At 41.9% G+C, this 18989-nt stretch overlaps 1 protein-coding gene across 1 annotated transcript; it reads left to right on the forward strand.

Moving 5' to 3' along the window:
- Nucleotides 1–375: 375 nt before the first annotated feature.
- Nucleotides 376–17924, forward strand: mecp2 (methyl CpG binding protein 2). The gene is made up of 3 exons (XM_053625716.1): nt 376–795; nt 10083–10427; nt 11338–17924. The coding sequence occupies exons 1-3, from the start codon at nt 764–766 to the stop codon at nt 12569–12571; spliced, it is 1611 nt and encodes a 536-aa protein (XP_053481691.1). The 5' UTR covers nt 376–763; the 3' UTR covers nt 12572–17924.
- The last annotated feature ends 1065 nt before the right edge of the window (nt 17925–18989 follow it).

The following is an 18989-nucleotide window of genomic DNA, read 5'->3' on the forward strand; positions in this document are numbered from 1 at the left end:
CCTCATTCTCTGGTTTCATCCCACCTCCCACAAATACGCCAGTAGGAATGTGGTGTGTGTGTGTGTCTGTGTGTGTGAACGTTTCCTGTGAAGGACAGTCATCCCATACAGGCTGTATTTCCACCTCCCACCCAGTATTCCTGGATTCCACCGTGACCCTGACCAGGATAAAGCTCTTACTGAAGATATAAAGGAATATGAACAAATAAGGTTTAACCACACAAGGCGCGTAAAGGTTTATCGACTCGCATGAGTCAGTGATGTGTCTGTCATTAGATTTAAGACTTTTCTTAATTGTGATATCAACACTGTGAAGAAGAAGAAGAAGAAGTAAAAAACATCACTAACGACTATCATTAAGGACTGCCATATGGCTACCATAATATTGAAACACACGCTGTGTAACTTTCTGACTTTGTTTTGAGAGAAACACGAATGGAAGTAAATCAGTAGGTAAACAAAACACAATGAACGAAATAAATAAAGAAATAAAAACAGAAGAGCGCCGAACAGTTTTATTCTGACGTGCACCGCAGTGTCCCTCGCGAGGCCTAGACATTCTTCTCTGATGATCATTACCTTCCTCTGGTTCTCGCGAGAGCATCTGAGACGCGCTTAACGGACGGAAATCTCGCGAGAACTGGGGCCGCGTCTATGGTGTAGTAGAGGAGAGGAGGGGAGAGAGAGGGTGAGAGGAGGAGGGGGTACTCACAAAGATGTTGCGTGATTTTTTTGGAAATTTATTTATTTAAATAAAAAAAAAATGGCCGCCGCAGAGAGCGGAGAGGAGAGACTGTAAGTGTGAATGGCTATCTTCATGTTGTAATGTTGTGGCGAATTCAAACGGGCGGCCGCCGCAAATCGCTATTGCGTATTTATCGCAGCTAACCATTATTGTGTGTGGTGAGAAACGTTAGCTTGCTAAGTCCGTTAGCTTTAGCTTTAGCGTTAGCTTTGGAATAACGTCACTTGTATTTCCCCCCATTGCTTTTCCCAGATCATGGATGAACACTTTTAGCTTACTTGCTAACCAGCTAGCTAGCTAGCTACCTACTAGGAGGAGGTGTGTGTGTGTGTATGTGTGTGAGTGTGTGTATATGTATGTGTGTGCGTGTGTGTCATTTTCTGACGTTACTCTGAACTCTTAGCTAAGCTAATATCACATTTAACGTGCAGCACTACGTCGCTTGTCTGATATTTGAAAGCATGTTTACATCCTAAACTCTGCACGTTTTTTTTTTGTTTGTTTGTGTTTTTTTTTTTTTTTTAAAGAAGTGCTGCTCATTTTTAATGGCTGTCAAAACACCAGCCAGTTAGAAGTTAGCTGGCTAAGAAGCTGGCTAGTGCACAGCTGCATGCTGGAAAATTACATTTTGTCCCAAAAACCTGTTTAGCTCATGTGGTGTGGTGATCAGTAATATTAATCCTCATGTATGGTGCTGGTTTGTTTATGTGGCTGCACGTCCAAGTTTGCACATGCATGCAAGTTAGTTTGTGTGGTTTCTGAAATGCACAGCACTATATTGATATTCCTAGCAATTTCAGATGTGTTTCTGAGGTGGTCCTTGTTTGTCTGTCAAGTGCCCCTGAAATTCAAAACAAAACAAAAAACAAAAAAAGATGTTTTGGATACAGATATGATGATATATTTGGGGAGGGGGAAAAATATATACTTTTAGAGATACGGATTTATTCTTCCATCACTTCTGGGAAATATATTTATTTTTTTGATGATTCATCCTGTACTCGTCTTGCATCGGTCCAATTAAATCGTCTCTAGAATGTTTACGTCCCGCCCCTGGGGAGAAAAGGGGGCGTGTCTTGCGCGACGTTAGCAGCAAACTAGGGAACGTGAACTTCGATACGTTTTCGACGCAGCGCCACACAAAATAAGCATTGCCTGGATATAGGTTTCCGTTTCGACATGATAAAAGTCGAAAAGACTTTAAACTCGGCGTTTGCACGAAACGTTTACACGTCCGGAGTCTTAGCGGCGTGTAAGGAAACTTTACGTACGGTGTAGAGTAACGAGGCGAAAGGTGTGAATCGCGACACGGCGGGCGTGTCTAAAGCGCCGGGCTTTTCTTATGCTGTCTCGGGCTATGTCCACGTTAATCCGGGTCAATCTGAGAAGCGCTTTTTGCGTCTTTTTCTCGACGTTTTTGGCCTTCCGTCTACGCCAAGACGCCGTTTGTGTTTTGTTTTTTTGACCGACGTAAACGGAGCGTTTTGAAAAGCGGGTGAATTTGAAAACGGCGTGTTTTTTTTTTGTGTGTGTGTCGTAGTGCGGATTGAGGAAACGGAGATATTCAAACGCAATGACGTGTTTTTAGTTGTGTGACGCACGCAGTTCGACAGAAAACAACAAGATGGTGGATGACGTCGTGATGCTGTGCTGTTGTCCTTGATATCCAGTTTGACAGCGTTGTTTGTCACTTCAGACCCCGTTTTTAAATAGACGCCTGACGGAAATGACGTGAGACGAAGCTGTGTAGGTTTTTACGTGTGCGCGGTATAGGGACGTTAAGCCGGACGTTTCGGTGTGGACGAGCGATTTAAAAAAAAAAAAAAAAACAACAAAAAACGCGAATGCGGTTTTTCAGATCTCTCCGGATTAACTTGGACGTAGCGTCACGTTAGTCACGTGGCTGTCTGGTGTATGAGGCGCGTTTTCGAGCCCTGCGTTCTTCACTTGCTTATCGCCGAGTCGATTTCTTTAGCCCTGGATTGAATCGGCGAGGAAAATAAACATTTAAAAAAAATAACCATCATGCTTAAAGGTGCAATAGTTGATTTTTTCCCCCACTCTTTAAAAACTGATTTCTGGTTGTTCGTGTTTGGATGCGCCTCCTGTCAATCATTATGTAGACCTAAGATCCAGGGGCGGAGCTTCATGAACATGGCAGGGAATACTAATATCATTCAAACTAATCATACCAAATGCAAAAACAAAGAGGAAGCTATTTATTTTTAAATGTTTATTATACTGTACATCACATAATATAAGCTCTATTTTTATGACACGTAGATACTGTTGCACAGCGATGCTGTTCGACGAGGAGAAAGATCGAACCGAGAGCCTCGTGTTGTATCATGTCGTATCGTATCGTATCACGTCGTATCGTTACATCCCTACAGCAAATGTGAGGTTTTTTTTGCTTTTTTTTCCCGCGTGCTGTTCCCCTTTTTTTTATCTTTCCCTTTTTCTTTTTTTTTTTTAAATCAAGAAGCGTAATATTTCGTAGTAATTATCAAACGCGTCACATGTCTCCTGCGGTTCTCCGTCACCGTTCTCGACCTTGGCTCAAACTTGCAGCGCGACTCAAAAAAACCCCACACGAACACATGGCATCTCGTCGTTCAGGATATCGTACTATTTAGATCGGACGGGCGTGGACGGGAAGACGGCGGTAAAAATCACCCACTCGCTGTTTCTCATAGTTAGCTAGTTGGCAAAAAAGCTACATTTGAGTTTGTTCAGACTTTAGGGTGTGGCGTAATCTTACACGCTTTTGGCCCTCGTGCAAATCAGTCGAGCGTTTCACCGTCGGTCCGACGTCTTGTTTCTAAAGTAAATACATCAACAAGCGAAATCGGAACGGAGTCATTTCAAGGACCAGGATCTGCGTGTGTGTGAGTGTGTGTAACAGCACTACGATGTTAAACAGACTTGACGTATTAGACAGATTTTTGCTTGCTGTTCGTAGCTAACATTTTAGAAACGTGTGTGTGTGTTTGCGTGTGTGTGAGTGAGACATTGCTGGGGATTTACCCAAACTATGTCAGATGAAATCATCCTGTTTGTCAGTGCAATACATTTGGGATTTCCGAAACCACCCATAACGCACGTATGTGAACGCGTGTGAGAGATTTTCTTTCGGACAGTATTAAAATAGGAAGCATGAGGAGGAGAGTGCAGTCAGACTGACCTGATGTGACCCGTGTGTGATGCACTCACTCACACTCTCTCTCTCTCTCTCTCTCTCCTCTCTCTCTCTCACACACACACACACACACACAGTGCTGCTGCGTCCCTTCCCTTCCTGAGCGTAATGGCTGGCTACGTTTGCTTTATGTGCAGTGTGACTAAAACGAGGCAGAAAGGACACACATGATTTTTTTTTACATGGGTTAAAGTTGATGGTTCTGCGGTACAATACAAAACCAAACACATCAACAACAGCAGAGTTTAAAGATGTTGCACTGTTCTCTGTTTCACTTTAGTTCTCTCTCTCGCTATCAATCTCTCGCTCTCTTGCTATCAATCTCTCTCTCTCTCCATCTATCTCTCTCTCTCTCTATCTCGCTTTCTCTCTCTATCATATTATCTCTAGCTCTCTCTATCTCTCTCTATCCCTCTCTCTCTCTCTCTCTCTCTCTCTCTCTTTCTTTCTCTCTCTAGCTTTCTCTCTCTCTCTTTCTCGTTTCTTCCTGCACTCTGGACTAACTTTTCTTTCACAGCTCCTGCACTTAAACGTGCAAGTCGTGTAATCGTACCGACGTCGATGAGAGGAAAGACTGATCCCGTGCTCTTAATTCGATAACAGCGTCAAAGCTCTGATGTATTCGGGACGGATCTCTTATCATCAGCTTTTATTTCTTTTCTTTTTCTTTTCTTTTTTCTTTTTGCTAACTTCTAAAGGACATTGCACGCTTTTAGACTTGTACGCAAAATGCTTCAGTGGGTCGGACGAGGAAAATTAAAGCGCGACCTAACGTTACTCCAGAGTGTCGGAAAAACATTTTCCATCATGTCGCTTACGTAAGGAACAAAACATTTTGGACTGGTCACGAGCTTCCTTTGCTAAAGTTATTAAGCACATTTACAGGCGTGATGGCGACAGGTTTTACGCCAGTGGATCGGACGATGGAAACGCAAACCCGATCTACAGCGTTCCCACCCTCTTCCCACCCGGAAGTTGATTATTTTCCAATAAATGCATGCCCTGAAGTGTTTTATTCCTCTTACACCACAGCAGTTTGCCGACGAGCATAATATATGTATTTTTTTTAAATTAATTAAAGAACGACACATCGTACTTTTTATAGTTACCTTTCACCAAACAAGTAAGTTAGCTCCCGTTCTCCGCTATCTACAGTCCGGTTCTCATTTTTTCCTCTCCTGAAGACTTTCCCGTGTCGGAAAACTTACGCTACCTCCACGTCCTGGTCCTCCGTCCGCACCGGCACGCCGGGTTTTTCCAGCGAAAATGGAGCTTTTTGTAAACCCTTTCCCAATAAACTTTATTGATCCCACGCTGGGGAAATTCCTTCTTTACAGCAGCTCAGTTACAGAAAAAACACATAGGAAAGAATACACGTTAAATAGGAGTAGAATTGAAAAAAATATATACAAGAGGAATAGAAAAATAAGAATGATAGTAGTAAAAAATAATAACAATGGTATAATGTACACTATGAACAGCTAGCAGTGCTACGTTTATGTTGTTTTTTTTGTAGTAAAGGGTTATAGATTTAACAAGCAAAAACTGCCTGTATGATGATTAATCAAAAAAAAAAAAAAACAAATAAATATAAATACTTGTGTATATACAGTCTAACTCATTTAAAAGTAAGAAGTGCTACTGTTGATGCTGTGAGCATCCATTTAGATTTGACGTCACTTGCTGAACTCTGAGGAACTCGGGAGTTGAGGGGACTATCCCTGAGTAGGAATTCTGATTTGAGGGGCGTGTTTTTTCCTTCTTTCTCTTTTCTCCTTCCCCTGGGAATTACCGTTATAACCTCTAGTCAAATGCAGCCTCAGACAAACGCTTAAAAAAAAAAATAGAATCCCGACGTGATTTATCGCTCAAGTTAAGCAATCAGTCCCTCCGTGGATTCTGCGATCGCTGTAATTAACACGAATTCAAGCAAACTCCGCAGTATTCCTAGCGGAGCGTGCAGTTTTGTCAAAATCACCGCAGATTTTCCGGCGGATTCGGGACGAGGGCACGTCACGTGACGTCGTCGCTACGCGCGTTCATCCAAAGCGCTCGTCGATTCACGTGCGTCGAACGCGAGTACTCGTTTACCGACAGACGTGACCGCGAAAGAGCGCGTGAAACAATTTCACCGCAAAATCGAGGATTTTTGGCCGCAGCAATCACAAAAATACTCCACGCAATCCAGGACGGACTGCAGAAACATGCCACGACCATGTGTTTTATGGGTTGTGAGCAAGGTTTATTTATTTATTTATTTATTGCGTAGGCAAGCTGCTAAACTGTGCCGAAGCACAGAGACGTAGCGCCGTGGAAATGCCGTGCGTTCTGGAGATTTGATCCAACGAACAAAAATAGCGGAAAAGGAACACCAGATGCAACTTTCTGAACGAGTTATTTCTGTTTATCGGATCGCTTTTTAGTTTGTTTCATTATCCGCAGCGTGAAACCAAAGCAGCGTGCAGAAGTATCGATTTCACTCCGATTCGAAGTAAGCAGACGACACCCTAAACGTGTATAAAAAAAAAAAAACCTCGCTTAATGGTACACTGAGTACTTTTTGAGCCTTCGCTTTGATTTGCATAGTACTCGCTGTTCTCTGGTTGCACGGCCGGTCACGTCGGCCGTAGCGTGTAGTATTTATCTGTTCAAATTTGATCACGACCAAACGTTTCAGGTTCTCAAAGCGTGTCTGATAGGAAACGTTTCACGTCGTGCTGCTCAGTTCAGGTGCTTTCCCATGTTTACTTTTCATGCTTTCGCTTCAGTTCACAGACAAACGTTCCTTTATCTGTAGATAAAGCACAACTTCCTCATACTTTCATATTTGAAGACATTTTCATGATGCGCTATTATTTAAAAAAAAAAAAAGTTTAAAAACATAAATATTTAACAAGAAATGAAGGGGAAGATAATCAGACCCTTGTTCGTTAGCGATACAGAACAAAAGCATATTGTAACATACCTTCTCACAGTGTAACTATACAATCCGGTCACGATTCCATTCGAGTCACGATACAGATGCACGATGCAGATTTCGATTCGATCCGATTCTCAGTATATTTCGAACAAAATTTGATTTAAAAAAATTAACAAAAAAAAAAAAACATTTTCGTTTGTATAAAACTAAATAAATCAAAACAATTCCACAAACAGATGTTCCATATTGTAAACAACATGTACTACAGGTTACAGGTTCACCATATCTTTTAGTAATTAATAAATTCATTTATAAACCCTCCCAAAAATGTACGTTGAATAAACAAAGTGACCCGTTGAAAGCGATCGGCTGAAACAGGACGAGCTCCGTAGTAGAAATAAAGCTCCAAAGTCGGCTAAAATGCCCGTTTTTGTCTGGCTTGTGATGACGTTTGAAAGCTACTGAAGAGTTCAGTAAGTTTAACCGTTATAACGTGGTCGTGAAACCGTATAACGTGTAATGAATGTCGGTTATCGCAATCCGGACTTCGCAAGTGCAGGTCTCGCAGGCGCTCCATGAAAGAACGCGATCATGTGACCAGCATGCGCGCTGTATGTTTTAACTCTGTGGGTTGCGCAGATTGGGACCTCTAGTGTTCAAACAGTGCAACTGCATCAGAAGCATAATTAACAGAACGCCAATTCCCACAATGTGAATCTCACATGGTCACATTTTTGCATCGCGGCATATCATTACACTCCTACAATATCAGTATCATCACATCGACCCGGCTTTACAACATACCCCCAAAGGTTTGTTTATTAATACTAAACAGATGAATGATTATTTGAACGCTACTGTTATGGTTTCAACTCGTGAACCAAGTCATCTATATCGTAGAATCTATGTTTTTCGTAGGTGTTTCGTAGAAATGACTTTCAGCAATCATGTGATATTTTTGTCATATCTCCCACCCCTACTGGAATGCTCCACCTAATCAAAAACTGATAATAAACAGCTTTCTATAAGGAGACGTTTATTTAACGCTTTTGGAAGGAGTCTCCAGTGTGAGCGCTTTGTAACAGTTAGAGGTAAAGCTGTAACTTTGTTTTCTGGACAAAAGGAGTTTGTGTTCAGTTTCTTATTAACGAGACTGCTTTTTTTGTCTTATTAATTTAGAGAGAGGGAGAGAGAGAGAGGGGGAGAGAGAGAAGGAGGGAGAGAGAGAGCGAGAAGGAGGGAGAGAGAAACAGAGAGAGAGAGAAAGAAGGAGGGAGAGAGAGAGCAGCTCCTGAGGGAATGACTGTTCATAACTGCTATAACGTAAACGATAACAAGAACCAACAGTAAACATAACTACAAGCTAAGTATGATCTCATTCTTCCGTTAATAAAAAGTTCATTGGTAAATTGACGTGGTATAAAAGGAATAAAACACTCAACAGCGACTGTGTTTCATCACACAACCTTGTCGTTGGTTTTACTCCTTCATTATTAAAGCGACGTTGTATAACGAAGCCAAACACTGAATCAGAGAACAGGAACATGAGAAGATTTGATTTTAGTACATGTCTCATAGCTTGTGTTGATTTAAATTCTTTACAAAAAAAAAAAAGATTTTTTTGACTAGACTAGAGCTTTTTTTTTTTTTTTTGGATAGTGGGAGCAAAACCAGACTGAGTGAACAGGCCATGAGATTATTGCAGGAGTATTATGGGCCTGAGCGGGCTTTTCTTTTCGAGGAGAGTTAGCCTCAGTTGTGCCAAGTAGGAAGACATCCGAGCCTCTAAGGTTGTTATCCTGTTCACCATCACGGTTGCCATGTGCTTCATTAATAAACGATTAATATTCAGTTCGCCGTGGTGTTCTCCGTCTGGCATCACGGCTCAGCCGTTTAGCTTTATGCCAGAAGAGATTTACTCCTCAAGCTTTCTGCATCTAACTACACGATCAGTGAGCGACAGTCAGTTACATCAGTCTCGTCCTGCATTTCGCAACTTTTGCGATCGCAGAAACGAATGCAAAATCGACGCGAACGCCACAATAGTCGGAGTAGATCGCAGTTTTTTCAAAACGGACACCGATTTTCAGCAGATTTGGGCCAAGGCGCTCCAATTTGAGCCGAGGTGAAGTTGAGTGCGTTTCCAATATCAGCAAGTGTTTTAGTCCTTTTACACCACAGCACTTTGCAAACGCTTATATTTAATTAATGAAAGAAAAGCACGCATTTTTTCTTTAATTTGGCTATGGTAACATTTAGCGTCTTGGAACTTACGGGATAGAAGCTATAAACAGCCGTTCCCTCACTTTCTCATCTCGCTCTTTTCTTTTTTTTTTCTTTCTCTCGCTCTCTCTCAGGTAACAAGACGGAAAAAAACCCCGCAGCTTGTCACACTCGTTACAGAGAAACTACAAACCACAGTGTATTATAAATGTCTTAACAGCTGTAACTCTGACTCTCACAAAGCGATCGTTCTAGAAAATGAACTACGGACCAACCAGAACAGCGAACTTAACAGCGCCTCGGCTGAAAAGGATTTAAAATGATCTTAGGCTAAGCCTTTTGTACAGATTGCTGATTGTGATTAAAAGAATTGGAGGGAAAACAAGAGGTGTAATCCACATATTTGCTCATATTCTGCGTTTTTAACTCATTTATATCTCATTTGTGCTTTTTTCCCACTCCCGTCCCCAAGCACAAAACAAATTTAAACTAAAACGGGCCAGCAGTGACCTGGAGGGAGATTCCACCAGCACTTTCACTTATCAGAAGGTTCAGTAATCTCGCCCTCGCACAACAGTGGAATCTTTACACTCCACTCGAGCGAGGTGGAACGACGCGGCTGGTGATTCCCCTGTACTTCTTCGCCCGATTGCAACTAAACGCGGCGTCCCTGCCTCTGGTTTTGAAAACTGGAAAGTCGTCATTGTGTTAACTTTCCACAGATTGTTAATACATTTTTTCTGTCTGTTTTTTATTTCTTTTTTCCTGGTCTCTGATTCTTTTTCTGCTTTGGGCTTCTGCGGCACCTCGCCAGATTTTCTTGCTTACGGTGCTGGTCGTGTATTATGTGGCGCGAACAAATACACGTTTATACAAAATATCCGAAGTCGTAACCGCCGCATACTGTAGATACGCGTAATTTTTAAAATCGGTTGATTTTGACTTGTGTCTAACTTCCGCGTCTTTGCTGTGGTGTCGTGTTGTGTTGTGTGCAGAGGTGACGGAAAGGGGGAGGACCAGGAGGGTTCTAAAGAAGCAAGTCAAAAACAGAAGAAAAGCAAAAAAGAGCAGGAACAGGATGCGGAGAGGGTCGAGCCCGCCAGTACGGAGGGGGGCGACGGAGAGCGAGCGGAGGCCGGCCAATCCGAGCCCTCGGCCCCTGAGCCCGCAGCGGCCCTCGGCGCTCCGGAAGCTTCTTCCTCGGCCAAGCAGCGGCGATCCATCATTCGGGACCGCGGGCCTTTGTACGATGACCCCTCGCTGCCTCAGGGCTGGACGCGCAAACTCAAACAGCGCAAGTCGGGACGATCGGCTGGCAAATTCGACGTCTACCTGATCAAGTGAGTAGGGCTGTCCTAGTAATCGATTACCCGACGCACTGCAATTATCAAGACGATTATCGCCACTAACTAGTGAAAATGTTGCTCGATCAGAACAGGTTCAGGTAAGACTGTAGTCATAACGGAATATTGCGGCATCGCAAACCGACGTCAGGTTTTATTAACGCGGTACAAAAACGACGACGGCATTAAATAGTGGTTTTGAAAGGGCGGACGTGCGCACATATTCGGTTAACTCGGCAAAGATCGCTGATGATATTCGTCATCCACGGACTTTTCTTCTTTCTTTCTTTTTTTTTCTTCCTTTTTTCTTAAACCAGAAATGTCCTGCTGGAGGAGGTAAAATAGATGGAGTGGAAGTGTAATGTTGTGATATGGGTGAGATGAGGCTTGCCTGGGCTGTGGCGTGCTGAGACAAACAGCCTGGGCGACTCCGTGCACTATAGTGCTCATAGCGCTATGTCGCAGCGCCTAATTCAATATAACGCTGAGTTACCTGAAAAAACAACAACAACAACAAAAACAAGAGGAGTCTTGTGTTGTTCGATTGCCTGGGAGATGTATGTTTTAATCTAGAGCTGTGATCCGATTGAGTTACGAGATGAATAATTCAGTGGTTTGAATGTGAAGTGGTGTGAATTGTTCGACTGGCCAGTTTGACATGATGGGCAGCTGAACAATACACGTCCCGTGAGAGTTTGTGAGTCAGCATGGACCAGTGCTTCCCTGTTCCTACACCATTTCTACATTCTATATCTGTAACAGCATGAAAGAAAGTGCTTGACTTTGGTGGGTGTGAGTGAGCAAGGATGATTAGCTCAGTGTTTTTTTTTTTTCTTTCTGTCTACATTCGTGTGTTTGTCATCTGACTTAAAATGTGTAGCAAACCTTTTTTTGTTTATTTTTCCAGCCCAGAAGGGAAAGCCTTCCGTTCCAAAGTGGAGCTCATGGCGTACTTCCAAAAGGTGGGTGACACCACCACAGACCCAAATGACTTTGACTTTACGGTCACGGGGCGCGGGAGCCCGTCACGCAGGGAGAAGAGACCGCCGAAGAAGCCCAAAGTGCCCAAGCCGACCGGCCGAGGGAGGGGCCGGCCGAAGGGCAGTGGCAAAATACGGCAGGCCACAGAGGGTGTAGCAGTGAAACGCGTGGTAGAAAAGAGTCCGGGCAAACTCCTCGTCAAGATGCCCTTTGTGGCTCCGAAAGCGGAGGCAGGATCACCCTCGGGGCAAGTTCCCGTCGTCAAACAGCGCCCAGGACGCAAGAGGAAAGCGGAAAAAGAGCAGGCGAGCGTGCCAAAGAAACGCGGTCGGAAGCCGGCGGCTGCGTCTCAGTCTGCGGCAGGAGGGACAGGTTCGAGTGCAGCTTACGCTGCTGCAGCTATCGCGACATCGGAGGCCAAGAAGAAGGCGCAAAAGGAGTTGGCAGCCAAGCCTGTGCAAGAGAAGGCGCTTCCCATCAAGAAGCGCAAGACACGGGAGACTATGGAGGAGGCAGAAGGGTCCGCTACGACTACACCCGAGGCACCGAGCAGCGTAGCAAAGCGGCCCGTGAGTCAAACGGCGCCCTCTGCTGGAGCGGAGTCAGAAACGGGACAGAAGCTTCACAAGCACTCGAGCCGGAAGCATAAGGAAGCAGTGGATTCTGGTAACGGCAGCAGCAGTGGACCGAAGCTCCACAAAAAGAGAGATCAGCGTGAGCAACAACTGAAACACCTCCACCATCACCATCATCACCACCATCACCAACACCAACACCACCTGCCCCTGATGGAGCCGTCCATCTTCACTCCGCAGGCTCACCAGCTTTCCCTCGGCCACTCCATGCACGGAGGACCCCCAGTGGAGAACGAGCCCCAGGACTTGAGCACTTCCAGGTCGAGACAGGAGCCGCTAGCCTGCAGGGAGGAGGCCCGAACCGACAGTCACACGGTTAGAGACACTTCAGGCAAGATGGCAGCGACGGAGTTGCGAACCCAACAACAACAACAACAACAACAGCAGCAGCAGCAGCAGCAGCATGGCACTGTGACGGGGGATGGAAAGGAACTGAGAGACATTGTTCCTCCTTCCGCCGTTCCCAGGCCGAGTCGAGAAGAAACGGTCGAGTCCAGGACGCCTGTGAGCGAACGCGTGAGCTGAAGGACGTGACTGACATTCAGAGTGACTGACCAATCAGCAGCAACGGCTGTGTTCTCACGCAGGAATAGAGGCACTCACAGGGGGAGGAGTTGTTTTTTTTTGTTTGTTTGTTTGTTTGTTTGTTTTATTTTTTTCTGTTTTGTTTTTTTTAAAACAAGAAATAATGGAGAAAAAAAAAATTCACAAAAATGTAAATGTACTTACAAAAGGCAGCTGTTGTGTCGAGTGTTGTGAGTTGGATGCAGAGCGACGATACAGTCGCTGGCATACCGCCTCTGAATGAACTCTCAGATTTCTTTTCGTTCGCCCAGTTTCATTTTTATCGTTTATATTAATATAGAAATCATAGGAACCAGGTGTTAGTGCTCCGTTAGAGCTTCTAGGAAATAGCAAAACACTGAGATAGCGGACAATGGGTGCACGAGTAACGCTTCACGGGGAAGCCGATTTACAACTAATCCTTCCCTGCCAAAACCAGACGAAATAAGGCTCGATTTTACATCATCTTCATTTTTGTTTTTTCCCCTTCATATTATAGAAGTGGCTATTAGAAGAAGGCAGTCTGGTTATATATAACTGCATGAAGAGTGACATTTCTTAATAAAAGCTCATATAAGGAAATTCATGGGGGCGAGGAGGGGGATCATCACTTGTACCCTGTCAGTCATGTTCTAAACAAGAAAGGCTAATCAAATCCTGAGAGATTTCCCAGTTTATGGGACGGGAAGAGGATGGGTCCTAGGTTTATTTATTTATTTTTGTTTGTTTTCGGACACCAATCATGCTTTGCGATGGCTGGTTCTGAATGTCTTTCTCTCGTTCTTGCATTTTAAAAAAACGTAGAGACGTGGAGAGGAATGTTTGAACGCTGAGTAATGTGATTAACCTCGCCATCTGTTTCAGCGGTGCAGGATAGCAGACTAATATAGTAATATAGTAGGAAAGGTTTTCACTGTTATACTTTATTTTTTTATGCGTGGGGGCAGGGGGGTTGAGCACAAACGGATTTATGAATGAACATCGAAAGCACAGACGAAATAAATGTGTGAAAGGAGAACAAAAAAATATAGAAATGAAATTCCAATGCAGTGTGTTCGAACATGTTTTCTTCCTCTTCCCCCCCCCCCCCCCCCCGCCCCGCTCCCCGCATTTATCGTTCTAGCTTTTCATTTTTTCCCCTTTTCTTTCTATAAAGTGAAATTGAAAACAGTGGCCTTGTGTTTCCTGAACACATCAGAGCCTACAGTGTATGTTTGGAAGTGTAGCCATTCATTTTTTTTTTTTCTTTTTTTTTTTTTCCCTCCCTCCTTCCTTGTCATGGTGACGGAGAGCAAACAGGGAAGTCGACGCGAACAGAAGACACGATGTGCGCGCTTGTGCTATATTTACTAGACTTCCTCTCACACGACAGCTGCGACAGTTCACACAGGACGTTTGGATTTTTTATTTTATTTTTTTTTTCTTCCACCCTGCCTCCATCCAAAGCGCGAGACTTTCTGGATAATTTAGAGTTCCGTGGAGGGGAAAAAAAAAAAGCCAAAAAAACAAAGACGTGATCAGAATCCCTGTTTTCGCCTTTTGTTTACATTTTAAAATGTCATCGTGGTGATGAAATAAATGTCCGGATTTGACACGGCCGCCATCTTGAACGGAGCCAAATAAACGGCTTTAAAAGAACGAGCGTAGGACGTGAATTAGAACGTATTAAACGTTCAGCAGATTTTGGTGTTTCGTTGAGAGTAAAGCCGTTACGATAGATCATCATCCACCGGGTACGTTTTTTACGTCGCAGTTAAAGATTTAGTCGAGATAGCAGGGCCTCCCCCAACTTTTCACATTCACACATGAAGTCACGCATTTCTGTTTCACGTCCGTTTTATCTTCGTTTAGAACGTTTGCAGACTCGCAGCGGATGTGAGGTATATCCTTCCTCATTTCATTCCTTTCAGGGCTTTTTTTTTTTTTTTTTTTTTTTTTTTTTAATTGCCCTCTCCTTTGAAGTCATGAGGTACTGACACAAGACAGCACGCATAAAGGTGATGATGAGTGTGACTGTAGCGAGGCATTCGATTCTTCGATGATTCACAGAAATACGTCTATAGTGACGTACGGAGACGATGCCTGACCTCAGGCCAATCTCTTTTCTGTTTTCTATTCTATTTAAATGTGTAATACTAATGGCCAATGATGTACACGTGGAGGCCATTACGAGGAGTCTTCAACTCCTCTCGTATGAAGCAGTGCTTTTATGGTAGCGGAAACGTTTAATCGGTAATAACTTGGACATCCCTTACTTTTTTTTTTTTTTTCCTTCCCTTCCTTCTAAAGGAAGCGTTCTGAGTGAGAAGGACTGATGGTTATTGGAGTGTTGGTTTCAGGGAAGCGTGCGCTTCGGTTTCTACGTCCTTACTGATACTTTCCCTGCCGATGAAGCTCGAATCAGAGAGAGCTCAACGTTCATTTCTTCTTTAACGTTAAATCTACAAAATTCATAGATTGTTTTTTTTTTTTGTTTGTTTGTTTGTTTTGTTTTTGGAACCACATCGTAGTGTTTAAAAATAAATAAATAAATATTTACCAAAAAAGAAAAAAAAAAAGCATGCTAGAGCTACTCACTAGTCATTTTTATGAAGTGTGCTTTAGGATAGCGAGTGTTACGATGTTAGAAAACTTCCCTTTCTGATCGATTTAGATTTTAACAATCACCAGAGAAATTTTTTTTTTAAATTATTCTAAACATTTTTTTAAAGTTTATACTATTCTATAGAATAGTACTATATCTACTTTTATTTGATTTTTTTTTTTTTTTTTTTTTCCCTTTCATCGAAGGTCAGTGTACAGATGTGGTGCTTGACAGACCTCGTCCTTTAGCCTCCTCTCCACCTCGACCCTAGCCAGTGGGGAAGAGGACACGGAGAAACTAGAGCACTTGCGCTCTAGAGAAAAGGGCTATGAAATTATCTCAAAAAAAAAAAAAGAGAGAGAACGATTCGAAGACGTTCATATGGTTACCTGCCTGAGGTCCGATCATCCAGGTCTCAAGCATCTTCAGATCCCACTAGCTTGCTCTGTTCGAGCAGATCACGCGTATCGAGCGCTCATCACGGCCAGAATAAAAAAAAAGCCCCGACACAAACTAAAAAGAGCAAGAATGTTCGATGCGTGTGACCTGCTGGAGCAGAGATCTTAACCAGAGGACTATGACGCACCTGACCTACATGCGGTAGACGTCGTCGTCGTCGTCGTCGTCGTCCCTGGTCTGACTAATCTGAGAGGGGAGGCTCGAGGACTATAGAGTTGAGTAAGCAAGCACAACGTGAAACACGTACACATGAAATGTATCGTGACGAACTGGTGTGAGATCAAATGATAAAAAAATAAATAAATAAACAAGCAACGAAAACAGCATCATCTGAATGGCAGCGGTGTTAATGTTAAGTTAACGTGTAAATATTAGCGACAGCGCTGTGAGAGAGAAAAACAGCAGCGGTCTGCCACAGAATGGGCAGTGCCTTTATTTCGGGAATCTGACCAAGGTGGCCTTTGATTAAAAAAAATCATTAAAAAAAAGACGCTTTTATCCCAACTGAGCAAAACAAGACGTTAAATCAAGATGGGCTGATTGGTCTTTTTTATTATTATTTATTTAATTTTTTTTTAAAAAGCAGGATCTCCATTAATCTTCGCTGTGCCATTTGTTATGTTTCATCATGTGGCCATGTCGTGTCCATAGATAAAACGTATCCATGTAACCTTTCACTTCCATGGTGATTTATGCTTTTTGTAGCACTCAATAATGCCCACTGTCAAAAAAAAAAAACCAAAAAAAAAACATCACCACCAATACCACCACCAACAACAACGGGAGTCCTATAAGAAAACATGAAATGACCTTTATTATATCTGTTCTGTGCCTCTGGCAAACAAATATGCTATGGAATGTCCTCGTGTCCCTGTAGCCAAAATCTACACGCTATGTACGTGAACATGTATCAATATGCATGATTGCCATTAGAAGTTAGTACACTGCTTGACCTTTACTATTCTTCGTAACGATGTTTTTTGTTTGTTTGTTTGTTTGTTTTATGCGTTTTTTCTCTGGAACACTCCTCTCCGAGAGTCGGCCAAAAAGTCTGAGCGCAGGATTCTCACCCAAAACCCTGAACACGGCTGTACACACACACACACACACGCACACACACACACGCGCACACACACACAGCGAAACTACAAGGTCACTTGTATGTTTGTGCACTTCAGTTTAAAAACAAAAAGGACAAAAAAAAAAACAACAACAACAAAGGAATCAAAAACGAAAAAAAAAAATCAGTTAAGTTGGACAGGAATAGTTTTTACGTTCTTCAGTTGTTGTTTTTTAATTTAAATTTTTTTTTTTTTTGGTTTGTTTTTTTTCTTTCTTTCCAATTCCAGTTTCTCTGATCTGAGATGACGGTTACGCATGGGCTCCTAAAGCTGTTCCTCCTTAAGATGTCCCCGATACCATGGCAAACCTATTCCAACTAAATTATTATTTGTGGATTTTAGTGTTTTACTTTTTCTATTTTTTAAAAAAAAAGAACCCAATGTTAGGAGTAGACTATTTTACCTTAAGAGCAATAGTTATATTTAGTAGATCGTTATTTGCTTTTTATTTTTTTTATTATTATTATTATTATTATTATTATAATTATTTTATTTTATTTTTCCATTTCTTGTGTCTTTAGATTGTGTACGATGTTATATATTTGACGAAAAAAAAAAAACAACAACAAAAAAAAAACAAAAAACAAAGGTTAAAGCTGAATTATAAAGGAATGCCTGAAATACAAATTCAATTATAGCACTTGAGATAATACAAGGAAGGAGAATGAAGGTCAGATAAAACCACACATTCAGCTTCAAGTCTTCATCGGTAGAACATTCATGGTCTATTTAACATAGTCTTGTGCCTTGAAGTTTCAGTAATAGAACTTTATACGGTAGTTGTATTTTTATTCTGAGTCCTGTGTTTTGCCTCTTGTTGGTATTCAGTGCTTTGGCTGTGTTGAGGATTTATAGAGACTGAGGATATGTTTGTCTTGTTTTATTTTTTTCGTACAGGAAATACCACATTTGGAATAAATTAGGACAAATGTTACCTGGGCAATATTGACTGTGTAGAAGGTAATAAGATACTGGTATTATTATTATTATTATTATTATAATTATTATAATTATTATTATTATTATTTTTTTAATCCCTGCTATGTTGAATGTGTCTCCTGTCGGATGAAGTGTATTTGTCGGGAATTGTTCTCCATTTCAATGTTTTAACGTGGCAAGTTATTCGTCATTTTATTTATATATATATATATATATATATATATATATATATATATATATATATATATATATAAAATATCTATATTTATACATGCATACTCCTGCCTCAAACGGTATCTTCCAAGCACCATTTTGCATTTTCTGAAAGGAAAAGAAAAGTTCAACCATGACTGATGTGACGACGAATTTAAGACCTGCACTTTATAAAGTATGTTTCCAGGCAGGACGCCCATTAACTTTTTTTTTTTGTTTGTTTTTGTTTTTGTATGATATGTATTTTTTACCGTTGTCCGAAGTTGCTGTTTTATTTTCCATTGTTCTGATTTAGATTGAAATAAAAGGGATTGGTAGTACTATGTATCTAAAAGGTATATTATTTTAACCAAACAGTCCTACAGCCTAGGTGTCAGTGGTTCCTCACCATTTGCCAAGCTAAGTCCTTGCCTTCCTGACAGTGAAAACAAAAAGTATAGTTTGTGTCTACTTTTATAGTACTGTGTTACTGTATTATTTGTTTGCCGTATGTAACAGATACACAACAGTAAACAACATTTACCTTCTGCTTGTCTAAAACATTTCTTTCACTCCCCCGGTCTAGATTCGCGTCGAGGACTTGAAGGTCCGGGAAGAAGTTTTCCTTCATGCGTGATTGATACAGTAGTGTCCAAAGGTCTGAGAGCGCACTCAAATGCGTCAATACCGAGTCATTTTCATACAGGTATACAGATTTTCATTACAAATTGAAACGTGCTTTAACGACAGCGTGCACTCGAACTGGAATGTACTCCACAAGTTTGTGCAAAACCTGACCTTAGATCAATCCCACTGGAATGCCGTATGGACACGCGCTTCAGTGGAAGAGATAAGACTCGAGGAAAATCTGACCTTTTAATTAACTTCACACATTTGCCTACAGTTAAACAGTGACCTAGAGTTGACATTTTTCAAAAATTCTGAAAAGTGTCGTTTTCTTGTTCTTCTGAAACATTTAAAGCTATATTAAGCTGTATATTACGCTATACTTACCTCTCTTTAAATGAACTCGATTAAAATTACTCAAGGCGTTTAAATCAACGGCTGTCCCTTGGGAGAGTCA

Source organism: Ictalurus furcatus, chromosome 5 (assembly GCF_023375685.1).
Source record: "Ictalurus furcatus strain D&B chromosome 5, Billie_1.0, whole genome shotgun sequence".
In the NCBI taxonomy this organism is placed as follows: domain Eukaryota; kingdom Metazoa; phylum Chordata; class Actinopteri; order Siluriformes; family Ictaluridae; genus Ictalurus; species Ictalurus furcatus.